At 50.9% G+C, this 20,016-nt stretch overlaps 1 protein-coding gene across 1 annotated transcript in view; it reads left to right on the top strand.

Annotated features, from left to right (window-relative positions):
* LOC140916609 (vitamin D3 hydroxylase-associated protein) overlaps nucleotides 1-16,624 on the top strand; it is a 29,476-nt gene extending 12,852 nt beyond the window's left edge. Inside the window, exons 6-15 of the mRNA XM_073358277.2 lie at nucleotides 375-400; nucleotides 2,020-2,144; nucleotides 2,647-2,772; nucleotides 4,668-4,765; nucleotides 6,835-6,934; nucleotides 8,994-9,037; nucleotides 11,074-11,113; nucleotides 12,208-12,316; nucleotides 13,088-13,233; nucleotides 15,532-16,624. Coding sequence (XP_073214378.1) covers nucleotides 375-400; nucleotides 2,020-2,144; nucleotides 2,647-2,772; nucleotides 4,668-4,765; nucleotides 6,835-6,934; nucleotides 8,994-9,037; nucleotides 11,074-11,113; nucleotides 12,208-12,316; nucleotides 13,088-13,233; nucleotides 15,532-16,359 — 1,642 coding nt within the window. The 3' untranslated portion in view covers nucleotides 16,360-16,624. The remainder of the gene's footprint in view (nucleotides 1-374; nucleotides 401-2,019; nucleotides 2,145-2,646; nucleotides 2,773-4,667; nucleotides 4,766-6,834; nucleotides 6,935-8,993; nucleotides 9,038-11,073; nucleotides 11,114-12,207; nucleotides 12,317-13,087; nucleotides 13,234-15,531) is intronic.
* The last annotated feature ends 3,392 nt before the right edge of the window (nucleotides 16,625-20,016 follow it).

Raw genomic sequence — 20,016 nt, 5'->3', positions numbered from 1 at the left:
GGTGGAGGGGCTAGTGCTGAGCTGCTCCCCTTCCATTCTCAGTGGTTACCCCACTGAGAGGGGCACCGTATATTTCCAGATTATCTGTGCAGAAAAAGGATTGGCCTTTCCTCATTAAAGGTGATCCAGTGGGCAGTGAAATCCATAGGAGCCTTTCCCTTGATTTCACTAGGTGCTGGGTCAGCTGTAAGCTGATTCATCCCACAACTGGGTGGGTTTCTCCCTTATCACTAAACTTGGCAGTTGATCTGCTGACAGATATTAAATCTATTTCTCTTGCCTGTCCCCCCTTCCCTCTTCAAATGCCTCCTATTGTTATCCACAGTATTTATGTGTTTGTTTATTTCTATCTCCCATGATCCCTCCGGAGCTAGCGGCCCTGTCAGTTACGTCCAAACAGGTGAGCCATTTTTTCAACTACCTTTTCAGTCTGAACCTCTGGCAACAGATATTAACCACGGTGAGGGTCTGCGAGAGGAACTAGACTGGGACACAGGCATTTAGGGTTCCATCCCTGGGTGACTTTGGGCAGGACACTTCACCTCTCGGTGTCCCAGTTCCCCATCTGTAAAGTGGAGGTAATAACCCTTCCTTTGTCTCTTGCCTACTTAGTCCCTTGTCCCAAAGAGATTACGGTCTGTCTTGTACAAAGCCGAGCTCCGCTTGAGGCCCCTGGGTTCTACTGTAATGCAAAGAAATACTAATTATAATGGAAACTGTCCTACCTCGATGGTGAGCCACTCAGTTGGATATGAAATCTGGGAAATGCTCATTTAAGTGTAAGTTTCAGCCAAAGGTGGGATATAGTGACTGGGACTCAGATCCACCAAAACTTCCGCTGTCCCTAGAATCATAGAATCATAGAATATCAGGGTTGGAAGGGACCTCAGGAGGTCATCTAGTCCAACCCCCTGCTCAAAGCAGGACCAATCCCCAATTAAATCATCCCAGCCAGGGCTTTGTCAAGCCTGACCTTAAAAACTTCTAAGGAAGGAGATTCTACCACCTCTCTAGGTAACACATTCCAGTGTTTCACCACCCTCCTAGTGAAAAAGTTTTTCCTAATATCCAACCTAAACCTCCCCCACTGCAACTTGAGACCATTACTCCTTGTTCTGTCCTCTTCTACCACTGAGAATAGTCTAGAACCATCTTCTTTGGAACCACCTCTCAGGTAGTTGAAAGCAGCTATCAAATCCCCCCTCATTCTTGTCTTCTGCAGACTAAACAATCCCAGTTCCCTCAGCCTCTCCTCATAAGTCATGTGTTCCAGACCCCTAATCATTTTTGTTGCCCTTCGCTGGACTCTCTCCAATTTATCCACATCCTTCTTGTAGTGTGGGGCCCAAAACTGGACACAGTACTCCTAGGAATAGCCTCTCTTCCCATCCATGCTCCCTAGCCCTTCAAGAAGGGCGCTCTCTTCCCATACACTCTCTTTTCTGCCCTCCTGACCCACGGACTTCTTGCTGTGTCCCTCCCTGGCTCAGCTCTGGGACAGGCTCAGGGGGTCAATTTCTCCAGTCCTCACTCAGGTAGACCTGTTTTGTGACAGCCCCTTATTAGACCATAGAAAGCCCTTTATTCATGCCAGGCTAACTATTCACAGCTCTGCCCCCGGGACCTTGAACTTGGACCTTATCCACATTTTGGGGGGGAGGAAATGCTTTTCTGTGTGTGTGTTTGTGTGTGAGTGCGCGCACGTGCAGGGGGGTGGGTGGGTTCCTTCTTTCTCCAAGATTTGGTACCGTAGGAGCAGTTCCGTCAGAGATGCTATATGGGCAGAGTGCACCTGAGGAGGTCAAACTTAGACATAAATGGAGTTTTTTATTCCATGAGCTACACAGTTCATTCTAGATCTTCAAAATATTAATTTACCTCTATTATCACAACTGTAGACAGACATGGAGACTGGTGTGTATGCTACAGGCATACCTGGCCTTGATACACCTGGCTACTTTGGGTGAAGCTCAAACATTTGGCTTAGTGGTTAGCTGCATGTGTGTTCTTTTACTCCAGTTACAGGAATGGTCGGGCCAATGGCGAGGGACGTGGACAGCCTGGCTCTGTGCATGAGAGCGCTCCTGTGTGACGACATGTTCCGCCTGGACCCCACAGTGCCACCCCTGCCCTTCAACGAGAAGGTAGGTCATTGAATGGTGACCAATTAACATTAGACAGTCACACTGATTAGGCTCCTTCTTTTGCTGAAATTTACGTTGTGGTCTAAAAAGCCGTGATGATGTTGGCTTAGTTGGCCAACGTCTTCACATCCTACGACCTGGTATCCTTGGGGTCAGGGTGTGGGAGGACATCCTCTGGGGACCCTCTGACATGGGGAGGCCCTGGAATGTGTGGGGCTTGAAGGAGGCTGTTGGCTAGAGCCTTGGAGACAGAGAGAATAACAGATCTGAGCACCCATGATGGAATCACAACCACAGGGCTTGTTGGGAGAGAGAACTCACTGGGGACAGGATCTTTGAGTTGGGAGAAGGGAGGGATCAGAATCAAGACCTCCTAGGATTGGGCTGAGGATGGAGGTTTGCCCATCATTAGCCCCAGCTGGGAAGAGTCTGGTCGATAGTGGTTTAATCCCATTTTCCCCACAGTTCTGGAGACGTTAAGGACAGGTATGTCTCCTTTCAGGTGTACTCCAGTTCCACCCCCCTTCGGATCGGGTACTATGACACGGATGGCTATTTCCTGCTACCTCCTTGCATGAGACGGGCTGTGCATGAAACCAGGATGCTGCTGCAGGAGGCTGGACACATGGTACGTTCAGTGGCACCAGCCTGTTTGTTCATAGCCAGATTCATTCATAGGGTCCATGTAACTACATGAATCAAAGTGATAAGGAGAAGCAACCTGACTGACTGCAAGGTGTAGGTTAATTAACCCTCTGAAGCCTACCAGGTCTCATGCCAGATGGCAACAGAGAACCATATATTTGTACCTAGTTATCACACTACCTTGATTGTGACTGGGATGAAACATAGAATGATTAAAATGCCTTTCACAAACACAGGAGGATCAGCTAACGAGAAGATCTTGCAACTAGAGATAGTTAGGAACTGGAATTTTTGTTCCATGGGAAATTCCAACATTTCAGAAAAATATTTTTTCCTGAACCAGAATGAAAAACCGAAATTTCAACACTTCCTATGAAACAAAACTCTTGAAAACTTCGCTTCAGCTCAATTGGTGTTTTGTTTAATTTTCAATTTCAGTGTCGTTTCCGTTTTGACTTTTGGCATGTGGTTTTTAAATTTTAAAATACACTTCAACATTCTTGAAATGCTTCATTTTGATACTTTTAAAAGCAAAATTTGGTTGAAATCAGCATGCTCCTGTGGAATTTCAGTTTCGATAAAATGGCATTTTCCGATGGAAAAAGACATCTTCAGCCAGCTCTAATTTCTCTCCTTTCCATTCAAAGGTAGCACTCAGACTTCCTCCTGCATATTAGCGTTTAAGACTCTGTCTAGGTATTTCTACTGTACTCATATCTGTGCCGTGTAGTCTCTCCATTGGATGTAAATTATTCATCCGATTTCAGGCTACTAGGTAAGTTGTTCTGGGGAACAGACGGACGCTCTCAGTAATTCTTCTGTGTTACCTGGCCCCACTAAAGTCTGGAGTATCTTTTGCTCTTAATTTTAAAAACAAAAACAAACACAGTATTTATGTAAAGACTTGTGGGCCAGCTGGAGTAAACTGGTGACCTCAGTGGAGCTATGCTGGTTTTATTTTTGCCAGCAAAGGACCTGATCCTATGTGTTTTGGTGTTGCTTTTACACTTTGGCAAAATGGTTTTAGTGACTAAGAAACTGGGAGTTGCACCTGACTCTCTGTGGACTTCCCATGTGACTTTGGGCCTCGGCTGTAAAAGGAGGCTAATCAGACCTTTAGAGGGTGCTTTTGGTTCTTTGGCTAGAAGATGCTGTACAGTATGACTGTATGGTATTACTTTTAGTAAGACAAAATGTCAAAGAAAAAGGATAAATTGAATAAAATAGGAAAAGCTTTCTCTCCTCTCCTCTCCTCTCTTCTCCTCTCCTCTCCAATTTCTTTTAAAATCTAAGTATTTACACCCATATTATGCAGGAACTCTTAAAAAAAACCCACAACCATTGATGAGCATTATTACACTCCTAGGTGTGTTCATGTCATCTAGCAAATGAGCCTAGGCAGGAGTTAAAGGATGATAATATTATGGGCTACTCTGCAGCTTGCACCCTTAGAAGTGTCCCGGGTGCAGATGGGTGCTGAGCGAGAGTCCTGTTTGTACTGCAGATCTTGGCTACGTGGAGGTAGGATGGTCTTGTGAAGAAAGCACTGCAGTGACACTCCGGAGATCTGGGTTTAATTCCTGGCTCTGCCAGGCAATCCCCTTTTCTCTTCCTTCGCCCAGTTATTTGTCCAATATAGTTTGATTGTAAGGGCAAGGGCTGCATTGCAACAGAATTGGGTTGCCTACATCCCTTAGGACCTTTCAGATTGCACTGCAAGTCCTTTGGGGCAGGGACTGGCTCTTACCATGTGTACGTACAGCGCCCAACGCAGCGGGGGCGCCAATTTCAATTGGGGCCTCTGGATTCTACCAGAATATAAGTAATCGCAAGGAAGTATTGTCCCCTGGTTTATGAACCACCTCGTCTTTCACCCAGCTGATCCCGTTCATCCCCCCCCGGATCGACTACGTCATGAACGAGCTCTTCATGAAGGGCCTGTTTGCCGATGGCGGCGCGGCTTTACTTGAGAAACTGTAAGTGTGACCTAGCCCGCCCAGGCGCAGCGGGGTGGGTGGAACTAGCGACAGCAGGCTGGGTCTCCACAACGAAGCCCTGGAGTGAGGGAAAGAGCAGCAGGCACCCGGGACCATTGCCTAGCCGTGCTGCGGGCCTGTCTGCTCTGCCTTCCATGGAGTCCTGCCTGCTTCCAGCCGGGGCGAATGTGGTCCGGATCTGCTATAGGAGGGGCCGGTCCTGACAGGCCGGTGGAGCTAAGCCCCACCAATGAGGCAGTGCTTAATTTGTAATGAAAGAGGTGCCGGGGCTCAAGCAATGTTTTTACACTCATACCTGGTGCAGCAAGCCCAGAGGTGCTGGGGCGCTGAGCTGCCCGGCCCAGAGGTGCAGCGGTTTGGGTGTGTGGGAGGGGGCTCAGGGCTAGGGGCACAGGGTTGGGCGTGCAGGGGGGTGCTTACCTTGTGGAGGGGGGGCTCCCACTGGCACAGCCCTGCAGCTCCTAGGTGGTGGAGGGGCTGGGGGCGCTCCGCGCTGCCCACACCCACAGGCCCTGCCCCCGCAGCTCCCTTTGGCTGCAGTTCCCGGCCAATGGGAGCTGCTGTAGCAGGTGCTCGTGCCCCTCCACCACCTAGGAGCTGCAGGGACGTGGAGCCAGGGAGGGAGCTCCTGTCAGCCCCGCCAACCCGCCTGCCCAGCACCAGCAGGGGTCCCAGGCCACCTCCCCCAGCACCCGTGGCATCCCGGACAACCCCCCCCCCCCAGAGCACCTACAGTCCCCTGCCCAAGTTTTAGTCACGGGTATTTTTAGTAAAAGTCATGGACAGGCCACGGGGGGTGACTTTTTGTTTACTGACCGTGACCTGTCCATGACTTTTACTAAAAATACCCGTGACTAAAATGTAGCCTTAGATATGTCTGACTACACACACAGCGTGTCCAAGCCTGTGCTTGAGCATCCACACCGCTTTGTAATCCTGGGTTCATAGTTGCTGGACCTGGGTCTCCCAGCTATGCTCACACGTCCATCCTGCACCACACAGACCTTCTGACTCAGCTCTGTGGCTTGAGCTGTGTCCACACTGCAGAATGACAGGGCTTGGACCTGAGTCTCAGTGGGACTTGGGCTTTGACCGCCCCCCAAGCAGGGTCTTATGACCTGGATCTGGAGCACTTGCAGACCTGAGTCACGTGGATGTGGGTGTCGATGGAAGTGGGGCTTGTGCGCAAACCTGAGTCAGAGCCTGGGCTTAGTGTGCTGTGTAGTCGCACTCTGAGATTGCAAGGGGCAGAGGAAGGAAGCGTTGAACTGGGAATACGGCCTTCAGCTGGGCTATTGGGGTTCGGCCACAGAGCATGGGGCCAAATGTCATTTTGCCTGCTGCTCGAGCCCCGCCACTTGTTCTGGGCACCAGCTGCCACTGGCCTAGAACCTCTGGGCCAATTCCTGTTGGGCCTACCCTGGCGTTTATCCAGGCAAGGGGTCAGCCAATAAGCCAGCTGGTGCCACTGAGTGATGCCATGAAGAAGAGTAACATGATAACCTAGGCTACTGCTGTAGGGAGGCTAGGAGGCAGGCTTTTCCAGCCTCTTGCTTAATAACAGGGGAGAGTTTATTTCTTGCACCTTATGCAGTGGCTAGCGCACAGGTCTGCAAGTCAACTGATCTGGTGACTGCCTCTTTGCAGGAGCCTGGCCTGGTCTCCAGGGGATCTCTCAGTCTTAGGTGTACTCGTTTGCAAAGAACGTTGATCTCCTTGGCTGAAAGGGGCTAGCTGAGGTCCGTATTATATAATGAAAAAAGGAAAGGAGGACTTGTGGCACCTTAGAGACTAACCAATTTATTTGAGCATAAGCTTTCGTGAGCTACAGCTCACTTCATCGGATGCTTATGAAAGCTTATGCTCAAATAAATTGGTTAGTCTCTAAGGTGCCACAAGTCCTCCTTTTCTTTTTGCGGATACAGACTAACGTGGCTGCTACTCTGAAACCTGTCATATAATGAATGTCAGACATCTTCTGGCTAGGAATCAGCACTGGATAGGCCCATGGCTCATCCTGACTGCCTCCTTTCTGTCTCCCTTCCCAGTGAACTGGAGACTGTGGATCCCAACTCCTGCTCCCAGATCAATTGCTACAAACTCCCCTTTCTCCTGAAGAAGATTCTGGCTTTCCTCACCAAACCCCTGGTAAGTTACCTCTTCTTCCCTTCAGTGCCGGAGAGAGGGCACGTTTCACACTCACAGCTGGCTCAGGGGGGACTTAGGCCCCGATCCTCAAAAGGGCGAGGCACCTAATTCCCATGGACATCAATGGGAGACAGGTACCTAAATTCCTTTGAGGTCTGGTTCTGCTCTCACTCAGAGTGGCTTCAGTGTACTTACTCCTGATTTACACAGGGCGAGTGAAAAGCAAGCAGGCCCCCAGAGCATAACCATCTCCTTCTGGGTAACACGTAGTGTATTGACACAGTTTGGGATAGTTGCTCGGGGAAAGGGTCAACATGGTAACCCGGCTTAAAGCCCAGCTTGTAACCTTACATCCTGAGTTAGCTCACTACAGCGTTACTCCTGACTATCAGTGTGAACCACGAACCATCACACCAGACATTGAGTGCAGGAGATGCCTAGGAACAAACTTATAACTCAGAAATGTTGGTGAGCAAGCCAGGACATGGACACTAGGGAGAGACACAGGGGTGGATCCAGGGGGCTTTAGAGTCCAGTGAAACACTCCTTGGAAAATCTAAACAATGGGAGTGGTCCTCTCTCCATATAGGAATGTGCACAGCCTCCATAACCTTCAGTTCTGAATTCCTCCCAGCCCCCTGGGAGGCAGAGCAGGGATCCCCATTGCAGCTGAGACAAGTGACTTGCCCAAGGACACATTAGAAGTCAGTGACAGAGCTGAGAATTGAACTTAGCTCTTCCAACATCCCAAGTCCCTGGGCTAGCCTTCCTCTCTTTGTGAGGCTCTTTAAACATTAATGTTGTTTTTCTGGTTGGTTTAAATACTCAGCCGGTCAAATTTGCCCTTGGGCAGAAGCCTAGCACTAAGCTATCCCGGGGCTAAAGTGCGACTTATGTGAGTAATAGGCTTTGTGCTGACCTTCTGCATGGGGTGAATTTCACCCATCAGGCAGGATGTAAACGGTTTTCCATTCTCTTCCAAGCCACAGCCTTAAGGGAAGAGAGTCTCTCTAGTGGCTAGAGCAGGCACATAGGAGTCAGGATTCCTGAGTATTATTCCCAGTTCTACAGCTGATCACTGTGCCTCAGTTTCCTCATCAGCAAAGTGGGGATAATGATTCATGCTTACGTTGAGACCCTCAGCTGTAACACACTGTGCAAGCACAGCAGAGTCTCATTGTTAGTATTTTGATTTTGCAGAATTAAATGTTTGGGAAAGATACATGAAGTTAGATCATTCATAATTAGGGGCCTACTAAATTCACGGCCATGAAAAATGCATCACGGACCGTAAAATTTGGTCTTCCACTGTGAAATCTGGTCTTTTGTGTGCTTTTACCCTATGTGATACAGATTTCCCGGGGGAGACCAGCATTTCTCAAATTGGGGGTCCTGACCCAAAAGGGAGTTGCAGGGGAGTCACAAAGTTATTTTAGGGGAGTCACGGCACTGCTACCCTCACTTCTTGCTGATTTCAGAGCTGGGCGGCCGGAGAGCGGCAGCTGCTGGCCGGGCGCCCAGCTCTGAAGGCAGCGCCCCGCCAGGAGCAGCGCAGAAGGAAGGGTGGCAACACCATACCAGGCCACCCTTTACTTCTGTATTGCTGCTGACGCCGTCAGCATCAGCGCAGCCGTACTGCAACCCTCCCCCCCCTACAATAACCTTGCGACCCCCCCAGAACTCCTTTTTGGGTTAGGACCTCTCCAATTACAACACCATGAAATTTTAGATTCAAATAGCTGAAATAATTAAATTTATGATTTTTAAAATCCGATGGCCAGGAAATTGACCAAAATGGACTGTGAATTTGGTAGGGCCCTATTCATAATCTTCAGTTTTGTCACTTAAAGATTGTGCCCATGGTAAGTTTGTTAGTGGATCACTTGCAGTGTCTGTGCTTGCTTGGCAAAATGTGCATCCCGGCGTGTGCCACATCAGTGCCTTTGGAGCTGTTTGAGCAGAACCCCTTCCACTGAAAACCTTTCTCAACGATCTGCCCTGATTCTGGCTTCCCGATGATGATGATGATGCTCATTGACGGTTTTATGTCTCTTTTCAGTTCCCTCGATTCTCCAGTTATTTGAATGCACTGTGTGGAGTGTGGTAAGAGGCGGTTTTTTCAACTTTAATTCTGTTCAAGTAACTGTAGAAAATGATGATTTCACAGTACAGTTTATAGCCGTGTAGAAGCAGAAAGATCTTTCCAGCACAAGTTCCTTGCTTCAGAATGACTTTGCTGGGCTGACATCTGATGGCATTGTTCCTGGGACATCACCGTGAATTGTGACGTATGTTCCTTGTAGAATCAACAGGGGTGGGTGAATGGATTGTAAATACTTTTGAACCAATTGTGAAATTGTTACTGCCACCTATCGATACAATTGAAAGGTTGCAAGCGATCCTTAGAGCAAGCATGGAAACTGCTATTACCAGCTGCTGGGGAGAATAGTCCTGTGAACAGTGACTGATCATTTGCATATCGTCACAGAAGGGCATGATGTGGGGGAGGGTATAATCCATGAATAGTTATTGTTCTAGGATCTGTGTTAATTATGTCACGTCCAAGTTCCTATTCTGGCTTCATTTTGAATCCCTGTGTCAATGTTAAAAGCTGCTGCCATAACACACAACGCAGTCTAGAAAGGATGGGGGTTGAATGGAAGAGAAACTGAGGCAAGGTTGGGTTGCAGGGGAATTCAACTGGGAGGAAAAAAATTAAATTCTCAAAGCAAAATATAGGGACATTTCCGATTTGAGGCTTGTTTTCTAATTAAAAACCAAGGAATCCATGGGGTAGAAGAGTGTAAAGAAAATGGACCAAATCTTATTCCCCTGTGTAGCTCTCCCATTGGTGAATAAGGCCACATCAGTTCCTTGTACAGTGTGTGTGTTACAAAGTGCATGGCAAACAGAAGGACAGATCTTTTGTGTAAATAAGCACGGCTCTCTTGACTTCAGTGGAGCTAGGCAGGCAATAGCTCAGGATCTGGCCCAGAATGTCCACTCCAGTGAGGGGAAAAACATGACATCTGGGTGAAAGAGTCTGAGAAGGGTTGCAGCTTCCTGTGGACTAGAAAGACCCTGGCTGAGAATCGGTGAGCAGCGGCTGTGTTCACCTGATCAGTCTCAATGACGCTTTCAGCTCAACAAAGCATTTGCGCACAGGCTTATGTCAACGAGACCGAGGCCTGGTCTACGCTACCGAGTTAGGTTGACCTAAAATGCAGCTCCCACCGATGTAACTTGCCCACTGCACCGACTTCATAGCCCCACCTCCGTGAGAAGCATAGCGCTTAGGTCGATGCAGTTAGGTCGACCTAGCGTCTGTGTCGACGCTTCGTCACTTACATTGACAGGTGCTGCCTTTCAGAAGCCGTCCCACAGTGCCCCACCCTGACAGTGGACACGTAGACCCCTGCTCCTGTGTGGATCCCTTCTGCTTTCACTGCCGCTCTGGGCAGGCGCTGAGCTCCTTGCAGGATTGGGGCCCTGGTGATGATGATGAGTGATCACTTTAAGAATTTAGACCTACTATGTCGAGGTGCTACTGAGTTTCCTGGAAATTAAAGGACCCAATAGATTTCTGCAGGAGCTACACAGTTCATAGAATATCAGGGTTGGAAGCGACCTCAGGAGGTCGTCCAGTCCAACCCCCTGCTCAAAGCAGGACCAATCCCCAATTTTTGCCCCAGATCCTTAAATGGCCCCCTCAAGGATTGAACTCACAACCCTGGGTTTAGCAGGCCAATGCTCAAACCACTGAGCTATCCCTTTCCCCTAGAGCCAAATTTTTTTATCCCCTTCAAATTTCAGGGCTATCTGAATCAAGGCTCTTGGTTCAGGCCTTTGCAGAAACGGGCCAGCTATGAAATTTGGACCCCAGTTATTCTCCTGGGCCCATTCCAAATTCCCACATATTTGAAGCGTGTTTTGTGTTAAAAGAGAGTTATGTTGCCTGGCATATCTAGAGGGGGGTGTCAGTGTGTTAAGAAACCGGATGGCGACTGCATTGTGCTTTATCGATATTTCATCCATTCACACACCACCCATATGGAGACACTGTGTCCAAATTTGGTAGTGAACCAGTCACCTGCCCGCTCAATAATCTCTGTCACTTTTTTCTGTCCGGCTAATTTTAGGTCGCCGAAAGAATTCTCAAAGCTGCATGCTGCATTGATGGTAATGTGACTTTTTCAATAGAAAAGATAAAAAGCACTGTTTTTAGACAGGAAATGAGGAAATGAACTATTGCCCCAGTCTCATAGTGGCCATTGCACTGTCAGTTGCATTGTCATCAACTGATACAACCTTTAAACCAAAATCCTGTAAGCTCTTCACCCTACAACAGCACCCATTGGGACACATGCAAACTCAGCTCTTCTGGATTGGACATCTAGGCTTCTGCTAGCATCTTCCATGCCACCAAAGAGTTTGTATGCAGTCCCAGCAGCATGGAACATTAGCAGGAAATTACCAGCCATATATATTGGAGAGGGAATTTTCTGTGAATATTTTAACTGTTCTAACTAGGCTCTTTTACCAGGCCTAGCCTAGTGGTATCTGAATATTTGTGCTGTGTTCATGCTATGTGTTTACTTTCCATAAATATTCTAGTAAACAAGCTTTACTAGTGCATGTGCAGGTCAAAAGGAAATTTTATGCACAAATAGTCAGTGACAGTGAATCTCGAATTGCAGAACTAAAACCAACCACAATGCAAACTTTGAAGCTCAGAGAACTATCCCTTCAAATATGCAATTTGAAATTTGCGCGGCTGTTAGTTAGGCCCTGCACACAAATCATCTAATCCAGGAACAGAAATCATCTCACGGGACCGATCAACCTATCAGGTCTTTGATCAACTGATCAAAGGAGGGAGTTCAAATATTCCCACTAAGCTATTTGCAAACAATCTGCAGATCAAGACTTAGGCATTGGAGAAATTGGTAAATCGTGTGGAATAAGGAATATATAAGAGAATTTTCCAAACTGTTTGCAGAGGGTGAAACTCATACCATGCCATGCAGAGGAGCAAGCACAAGAGCTGTGTGCTACTTAAATCTTACCTAAACCCTCATTGACATAGGGTCCATAAGAGTTGTTCTGACCCTCTATAGGGGTCAATTCCACCTGTCATTTTCTCCAAATTACTCACCCAGATCACCTCGTGAGGACTTAATATTTATAAAGCACAATCAGATCCTCAGAGCAAAAGCCAAGTGTTATAATTACATCCTACAAATTGGGGCAATCCTGGTGCTGCCTTGTTCTAGATATACCGAAGGGAATTCCTCTCCAGATGGAGAGACCTGGATCTGGATGTCGTCCTGTGTCCTGTGTTAGGCCCTGCCTTCACCCTGGGGTATCCTGGGAGACTCATTGGTAAGTTGCAGTGCAAGAAAGAACTGGCCTAAGGCATCCTGCAAAATTTGAACCAAACCAAACCTCTTTGGTGGGTCAGGAACCTTTGATTAACTCTTTCTCCCCTCTCCCCAGTTTTTGCCAGCATCTGAAAACTGTGCAAGCCATTAAATCTCAGTCTGGCTGGGTGTCTTCAGAGCCAGGCCATTGTATAAAGAGAGAGGCCGTTTACCAGATCCCCAAAGTGCGGAGAAATGGATTCTGTGTTTGAAGCTGATCAATTCTGATTTCTCTCACGGATTTTGCAGTGTCAGGATACTAGACCCCTGGTTAGGTTCTTCCTCCCAGGGAACTCCAGATTTTATATTGTAACAGGATGGGTGGTAGCTATAGACACTCCTGCTCTCAGGAAGTTCCCGGGGCTATGCTGCACAGCAAGCTGACAGCCAGGCAGTCCCTGTTGGCTACAGATTTTATACACTGATATCCGAAGTAAGATTTGAACTCCCGAGAATGCTAGAGGCTCAAGGTGCCGGCGTTCAATCAGCTAGTTTAGGTGTGTGTCACTGCCTTGTCCTGGAGACAGTGAGAATTGGGTACTTATGTAACAGCCCCCTGCACTGCTAAAAGCTGAGTGCAATTCTCCTTTAGCTCAAGTGGCAGGTGTCTCTGCTTTTGGAGCGGGAGGGTCTGAGTTCGAGCCCTGTTGCTGCCAGGATAATCCTAGTGTGCAGTAACAGAGTCCTATATGGCCCCAGATTTATTACCATATTCTGTGCATCCCATTTCCAGCTGCTGTTTCCTCTACCATGTTGTACAACGTCTTAAACTTCCCTGCCGGGGTTGTGCCGGTCACCACCGTTACGGAGGCTGATGAGGAAAATCTGAAGCATTACACAGGGCACTACGATGACCCCTGGGATAGGAGACTGAGACAGGTCAGTTTCACAGTGATGAATCTCCATTGTTTTATGGCATAGACAGGTTAGGATTTGGGGGCAGCAGGGCCTTCTTGCTATATCTCATGATAGCAAACTGTCCAGGCCAGATGCAGATTTCACAGGTGAATGATTCCCTAGATCCATAGAGTCTACATGTTTCAGAGCAAGGGTGACTGTCCACCATGGCGTGTAGATAACAATCCATTATAATGACCAGGCTAGTGTGTATTTGTGCACCACTGCCCTCTACTGAATGGAATCAGAACTGCTCCACTGTGTGCCATTGGCTCTATATTGTTCATGATGATTTTCCTTTAGCTCAAGCCGCAGGGAGCTATGTTTCTGGAGTGGGCGGGTTGGAGTCCTGGCCTTGAGGTTGCGATGGCATTCTGAGGGGCCATGGCAGCCGGGGGATGTCTTAGGTGGCCATAGACCGTTCTAATATCCACAGACATGGATGCTGTCATACCGATCCCAATGAAGGGGTTACTGAAAGATCACAGGGTGGTTGCTTTCTAGTTTATTGTCCCCTTGCGGATTGTGAGTGTTGTACAGTAGACCTTGTCTCTCTCTTTGGTAGATAGGGCCTGTAGCGAAGTCGATGACTCACTGGTGCGGCGCCTCCTGCTGGTCGTCTTGGGAATTAGCTCTCCAGCAGACGGCGCGCCTCCTCCTGACCAGTGTCTCACCTGCCACTGGCCCCGTGTCCCTCCTAGACCCCAGTGCCCCTTATCCTGGGTTCTGCCCTTGCAGTACCCCCACATTCTGGGTCCCCCCTCCCAGGGGAACCCCCAGCCCTCTAAATCCACCTTGCCTCAGTGGCTACTGCCAGTCATCATCTAGCCCCCGCTCACTGGGGCAGACTGCAGTCCGTAATGGCCACTCATCATTGGCAAGGGGTTAGGACCCGCTGCCTTTGCCTATTCCCGGGCTGCCCCTCTGCAGCCCCAGTACCTTTTTGGGCCTTTAACAAGGCCTGCAGCCTGGGGAGTTACCAGGCTGGAGCTCCCCAGCTCCCCTGCCCTAATCCCCAGCACTGCTCTGCCTCAGGTACCCTTCTCTCCCAGACAGCCAGGTCCTTTTCTCTCCAGAACTAGAGAGACTCCTCCAGCTTCTGGCCCACAGCCCTCTTATCGGGGCCAGCTGGGTCCTAGCTGAGCTGGCCACAGCTGGCTGCTTCCCCAATCAGCCTAGCTTTCCCAGCCGCAGCCCTCTCCAGGGCTGCTTTTAACCCCTGTTCTGCGGGAGTGGGGCAGCCGCCCCACTACCGAGACCAAATCTGCTCTGCAGAGCAGAGAGGCTACTGCCTCCTCGATCCACTGCGACAGGGTCCCTGCTGGGCCAGGGAAAATTTCCCTGGGGTGGGCCAGGCCGCTGTGTCCTGGAGAGCACTCTAGCGGGTGGCCACCTGTGCACAGCCAGGCCCACTAGCTCATGGCTAGCTTTGCTGCTGATGGCAAAATAACCTGCAACCCAACTCCCCTGGGGAACGTGGGTCATGGCCTAACGTATTACCAGCCGCACTCTTGGCCCCAGTGCAATCACAGGGTGTGATGACAGTGCATGTAGATATGCCCAAGGGAGCTTTCATTGAGCTGGCCATGAATGCTCCAGCGTGGGATGTACAAGCCAGCCCAGAACCCTGGATAATTACTTGCGTCCACTGCTGCGGCTTCACTGCTCCTGAGCTGGCCAGATTAAAGCTGGAGGGGGTATGTCTGCAGGGGGGTACCCGTAGTCCAACCTTGGGTCCTGTGGATGGATCCTTCCGTTCTTCTTTCACAAAGAGAAGGAGGCTCTAGACCAGGGGTGGCCCACCTGAGCCTGAGAAGGAGCCAGAATTTACCAATGTACATTGCCGAAGAGCCCCAGTAATACGTCAGCAGCCCCCCAGCAGCCCCCCCCAGCCCTGCTCCCAGCACCTCCCATCCACCGGCAGCCCTGCTAATCAGCGCCTCCCCCTCCCTCCCCGCACCTCCCAGTCAGCTGGTTCGTGGCATGCAGGAGGCTCTGGGGGGAGGGGGGAGGAGGGAGGGCACTGCAGACTCAGGGGAAGGCCCAGGAAGGGGTGCAGTGGGGGCAGAGCCAGGGGTTGAGCAGTGAGCACCCCCCAGCCCATTGGAAAGTTGGGGCCTGTAACTCCAGCCCTGGTGCCTAGACAAGGAGCCGCACATTAACTTCTGTGGCTCCGGAGCACAGGTTGGCCACCCCTGGTCTACAGGCTCGGCTCCGCATGGCAGCACAGGTCCTTTGAGTGTCCCTAATAATCTTCCACCGCTTTTCTCTCCTCCGCAGGCCGTGGAAGGAGCCGTGGGGCTGCCCGTGGCGGTGCAGTGCGTGGCTCTGCCCTGGCAGGAGGAGCTGTGCCTTCGGTTCATGAAGGAGGTGGAGAGACTGGCCCAGAGGCAGAAAAAGCAAACTGAGGATAACTTACAGCATGGAGGGTCCCAGGCTGATGCGGGAAGAGATTTGCAGAATGATGTGCAAAGAGCGCTATCTCATACAGCGGGGCAAAGTGACATGCAAGCGCAAGCATCCCGCACGACCGTGCAAACGAACATGCTAATGGATGTGCAAAGAACACTAGCTCAAACTGATCTGGCCGCTGACGTGCAAAGTGATGTGCAAACAGAAGCCTCCCTCATGACTCTGCAAACGGATGTGCAAAAAACAGGACCTCAAACTGATTTGTTAGCTGACTTGCAACCGCACGTGTCCCCACAGTCCTCCGGCCTTGATGTGCAACCAGACGTGCAAACACAACTAACCCACCCTGACAGTGAAACAATGCCATGCCAACCTGATGTGCAAACACAACTAATCCAACCTGATGTGCAACCCGACGTGCAAACAAAACTAACCCAATGTGACATGCAACCTGATGTGCAAACACAGCCTTCCCAACCTGACGTGCAAACACAACTAACCCAATGTGACATGCAACCTGACGTGCAAACACAGCCTTCCCAACCTGACGTGCAACCTGACGTTCAAACACAACCAACCCACCCTGACATTGAAACACAACCATGCCAACCTGACGTGCAAACACAACCAACCCCACCGGACATTGAAACACAACCATCCCACCATGACGTGCAAACTGATGTGCCAACTGCCTAATGAACGAGGCGTGCTCTGCCTTATTGGGGACCAGAAGTGAAGAACACCACGTGCAGCTGAAAGGAGAATTTGGATCAGCTGATGTAATTACCCACATCTCCGTTTGATTAGGACACCAGAACCAACCCCTCAGCTCTTGTGAAAAGTGCCAAGGTTTGGTCACGAGAACTACATTTGAACTCCCAAAGTTGGCACCTCCCCCCATAGCACAGCGCCCCCTAGCACAGAACTGGGGCATTTGTTCAACATGGAATCCACAAAGAGAGAAACCAAATAAATCCCTGTTTGCAATTCCGAGAGCCCGTGGGGTTTGTGAACCTCGGGAGGTGGAGAAATTGAATGGCTTCTCTTAATGGCCAATGGCTAAACCTCTCACAACGATCCTCTCCTCTTCAGGGAAGCTTGCAATGCTCAGTGCTTTCAGTGCTCTCAGGAATGTGGCAAGTGAGTCTCTTAAAGTCATCAAAAAAAGCCAGGCCCTAATTACATTTCTTCAGCCGGGGTGTGTGTGTGTGTGTGTGTGGGGGGGGGGGGGGGTTAGTGCTTGCGAGGTGCTCAGGTGCTAGAGTCCAAGAGCCTCTATGCAAACAGATGGGGGGCAAAAAAAAGGGACTTCCCGCCCAAGCCCAGCTTTCACTTGTGTGACCCATGGCAGCCTTTGAATTCAGGGCTCCAGAGGTGAACGGCTGATGGCCAAGCCAATTTTCTAACCATTCTGGAGGAAACAAATAGGATAGAAATTGACTCGAAACACTTTGGCTAGCTAAGCTCCCAAAAGCGTTTCAGACATTGAAAGCCTAATATGCAGTGCTTCGTTTGTGTCGGAGTTTGCCAGGACTGAGCCCAAGCACCTCCAGGCCTGGCAGTTCCTAGCCCCGGCACCTCCAAGCCTGGCAGCTCAGAGCCCTGGCACCTCTGGGCCTAACAGTTCCTAGCCCCAGCACCTCCGGGCCCGGCAGTTCCTAGCCCCGGCACCTCTGGGCCTGGCAGCTCAGAGCCCCGGCACCTCTGGGCCTGGCAGTTCCTAGCCCCGGCACCTCCGGGCCTGGCAGCTCAGAGCCCTGGCACCTCCAGGCCTGGCAGCTCAGAGCCCTGGCACCTCTGGGCCTGACAGTTCCTAGCCCCGGCACCTGCGGGCCTGGCAGCTCAGAGCCCCGGCACCTCCAGGCCTGGCAGCTCAGAGCCCTGGCACCTCCGGGCCTGACAGTTCCTAGCCCCAGCACCTCTGGGCCTGGCAGTTCCTAGCCCCAGCACCTCTGGGCCTGGCAGCTCAGAGCCCCGGCACCTCCAAGCCTGGCAGCTCAGAGCCCTGGCACCTCTGGGCCTGGCAGTTCCTAGCCCCAGCACCTCTGGGCCTCACAGTTCATAGCCCCGGCATCTCTGGGCCTGGCAGTTCCTAGCCCCAGCACCTCTGGGTCTGGCAGCTCAGCACCCCGGCACCTCTGGGCCTGACAGTTCATAGCCCCGGCACCTCTGGGCCGGGCAGCTCAGAGCCCCAGCACCTCTGGGCCGGGCAGCTCAGAGCCCCGGCAGCTCTGGGCCGGGCAGCTCAGAGCCCCGGCACCTTTGGGCTTGCTGCATCAGGGACGAAAGTCAAAAAAATTGCTTGAGCTTTCATTACAAATTCAGCACTGCAAATGAGCATAACTCTGGAATCTGCTTCGCTCTCCCAAACCAGCCAACAAACAAACCCCACCTGGTCCTCCCCTCTTGCCTCCGCTGAGGTGGCCTGGGACCTGGCATCTTGAGCTCCTGCCTTCTGAGTGACACTGGCGCAGAAGCACATTTGAGCTGGAGGCCCCTTCTGGAACGATGGAGCCCCCACCTTGGGATTCGTCTCCCTTGGTCCTGAATCTGTTGATGTTCGGGATACGCTACAAACCCACCTCTTTCCCCAGGCTTGTGGGGCGGGAAGGAGGGAGGGCTGAGCATGAGTGGGTGGCATGCAAGGTTCCTCCAGGGCTGTGAGCAGGGGGCTGGCTCCTGAAAAAGAGTCACAGTGGTTTCATGGTTAAGCCACTGGGCTAGGCCTCGGGAGATTTGGGTTCTGTTCTCAACTCATCTGCAGCCTTTCGGCCTAATTGTCAGAGATGCCGAGTATCCAGAGTTTTCATTGGCTTCAGTTAGAGCTCAGAGTGCTTGAAAAGTCTGAAAATCAGTGATCGTAGGTATGGCACACTGATCACTCTGTGCCTCAGTTTCCCCTCTGGAACAGAGGGCTGATCAGAATTTCCCACCTCATGGTGGGTGGGGGTGAGGATCAATTTCTTAGTGCTTGGGAGGGGCTCAGGTGCGACAGTACAAAAACGTCTGTGCAAAGAGATGGGGAGCAAAGAAAAGGGACCCTCAAGCCCAATTTAAACTTGTATGACCCATGGCAGCTTTTGAAGTCAGGTCTCCAGAGGTGAAAGACTGACGACCAAACCCTGCCTCCCCGGTGCGCTCCATCTCTCAATAGCCAAAGCTCAGTGTGTTAGTCACACTCAGGAACCTATAAAAGCTTGCAAAGGTGCAGTAGTTTGGCATGCAGCAGGCCCCAACACCCAGGGAATTAAAAGCATGGGAATGTCATCGGAGCAAATCCAGCTGGACTTCCCAGGTCAGTAGAGACCAGCTGTCCTCGGCAGTGACCATATTGCGTTGCTGGGAGGTAGCTTCCATCCTCTTGTTTCTGCCAGTGCGGCAGGCCCGCGTCGCCTCTCTGAAAAGGATCGGATGGGTTCTAGCAAGGGGAACTGTGTAGAAGCAGGTACGAAATGCTCAGCAATAACAGCAGCAGGGCCTGGGAGTGGGAGGGGGCCATAACTATCTGGAATAGACGATCTCCTGCCAGAGGACAACGCCCTAGTCCATGCTAGTTCCCAAACTGTTATCCGTGGGTCACTTGCTCATGACTCGGAGAACTGGCTGGTCACATGCGGGTAGCGCCGCCTCCCGCTTTCCACCACAGGAATGCAGGGAAGAAGCAACCTTGCCCCCAGTGTGGCCTGTTGGTCTCAGTGCCGAGTTCTGCTGTGTGTAGGGGGGCTGCTCTGATAGAGGAGATTCTACCTGTGGAGTTTCCGGTGAGTTCTCCCAATGGGAGGGAGTGTGGCCAGAGCTGGAAGAAGCGGGAGGGCTAGGTCCCCAAAACACACAGATCCTCCAAGATCGACGCTGATTTGCCCCCAGATCTGTGGCATGCCAGTGCTTCTGGATTGGGTCCCTGTGTTTCCCTGCCAGCCTGGCTCTGGGAGGCATCATTCCTCTGCTCTGCCAGTTGCTGCTGGAGGCGCAATGTGGGTGACTTCTTGATCTCTATGTTACCCAGGTGAGGAGCCACACTCCCAATAGCGCCGGCTCCTCCCACCCCAGCCGGCACCTAGCTGAGCCCCCCTCTTCCAAGCCACCCACTCCCAGACCCCCTGGATCTTCCCCTTCACCACCCATGTCGCTTTCAATGTAGATCTGGATCCTCCCCTGCACTGCAGTCAATGCCGAGTCACACCAGCTCAGGATCTGGCCCTGGGCCTGTAATTGGTTTCCCTGTGCAGCATGATGAAAGAAAATTAGGGACTCACTGTGATCGATGTCCCATTCCTCTTACCTCCTTGCAGATTAACTTGGGGCCTAATTTCTAGCCGGGACTGCCGGCATTGCAGCAACCCGCGTCAAAAC

This window comes from Lepidochelys kempii, chromosome 8 (assembly GCF_965140285.1).
Source record: "Lepidochelys kempii isolate rLepKem1 chromosome 8, rLepKem1.hap1, whole genome shotgun sequence".
Lineage (NCBI taxonomy): Eukaryota > Metazoa > Chordata > Testudines > Cheloniidae > Lepidochelys > Lepidochelys kempii.
The sequence above is the reverse complement of the archived record's forward strand: the minus strand, read 5'-3'. Positions and strand labels throughout refer to the sequence as shown.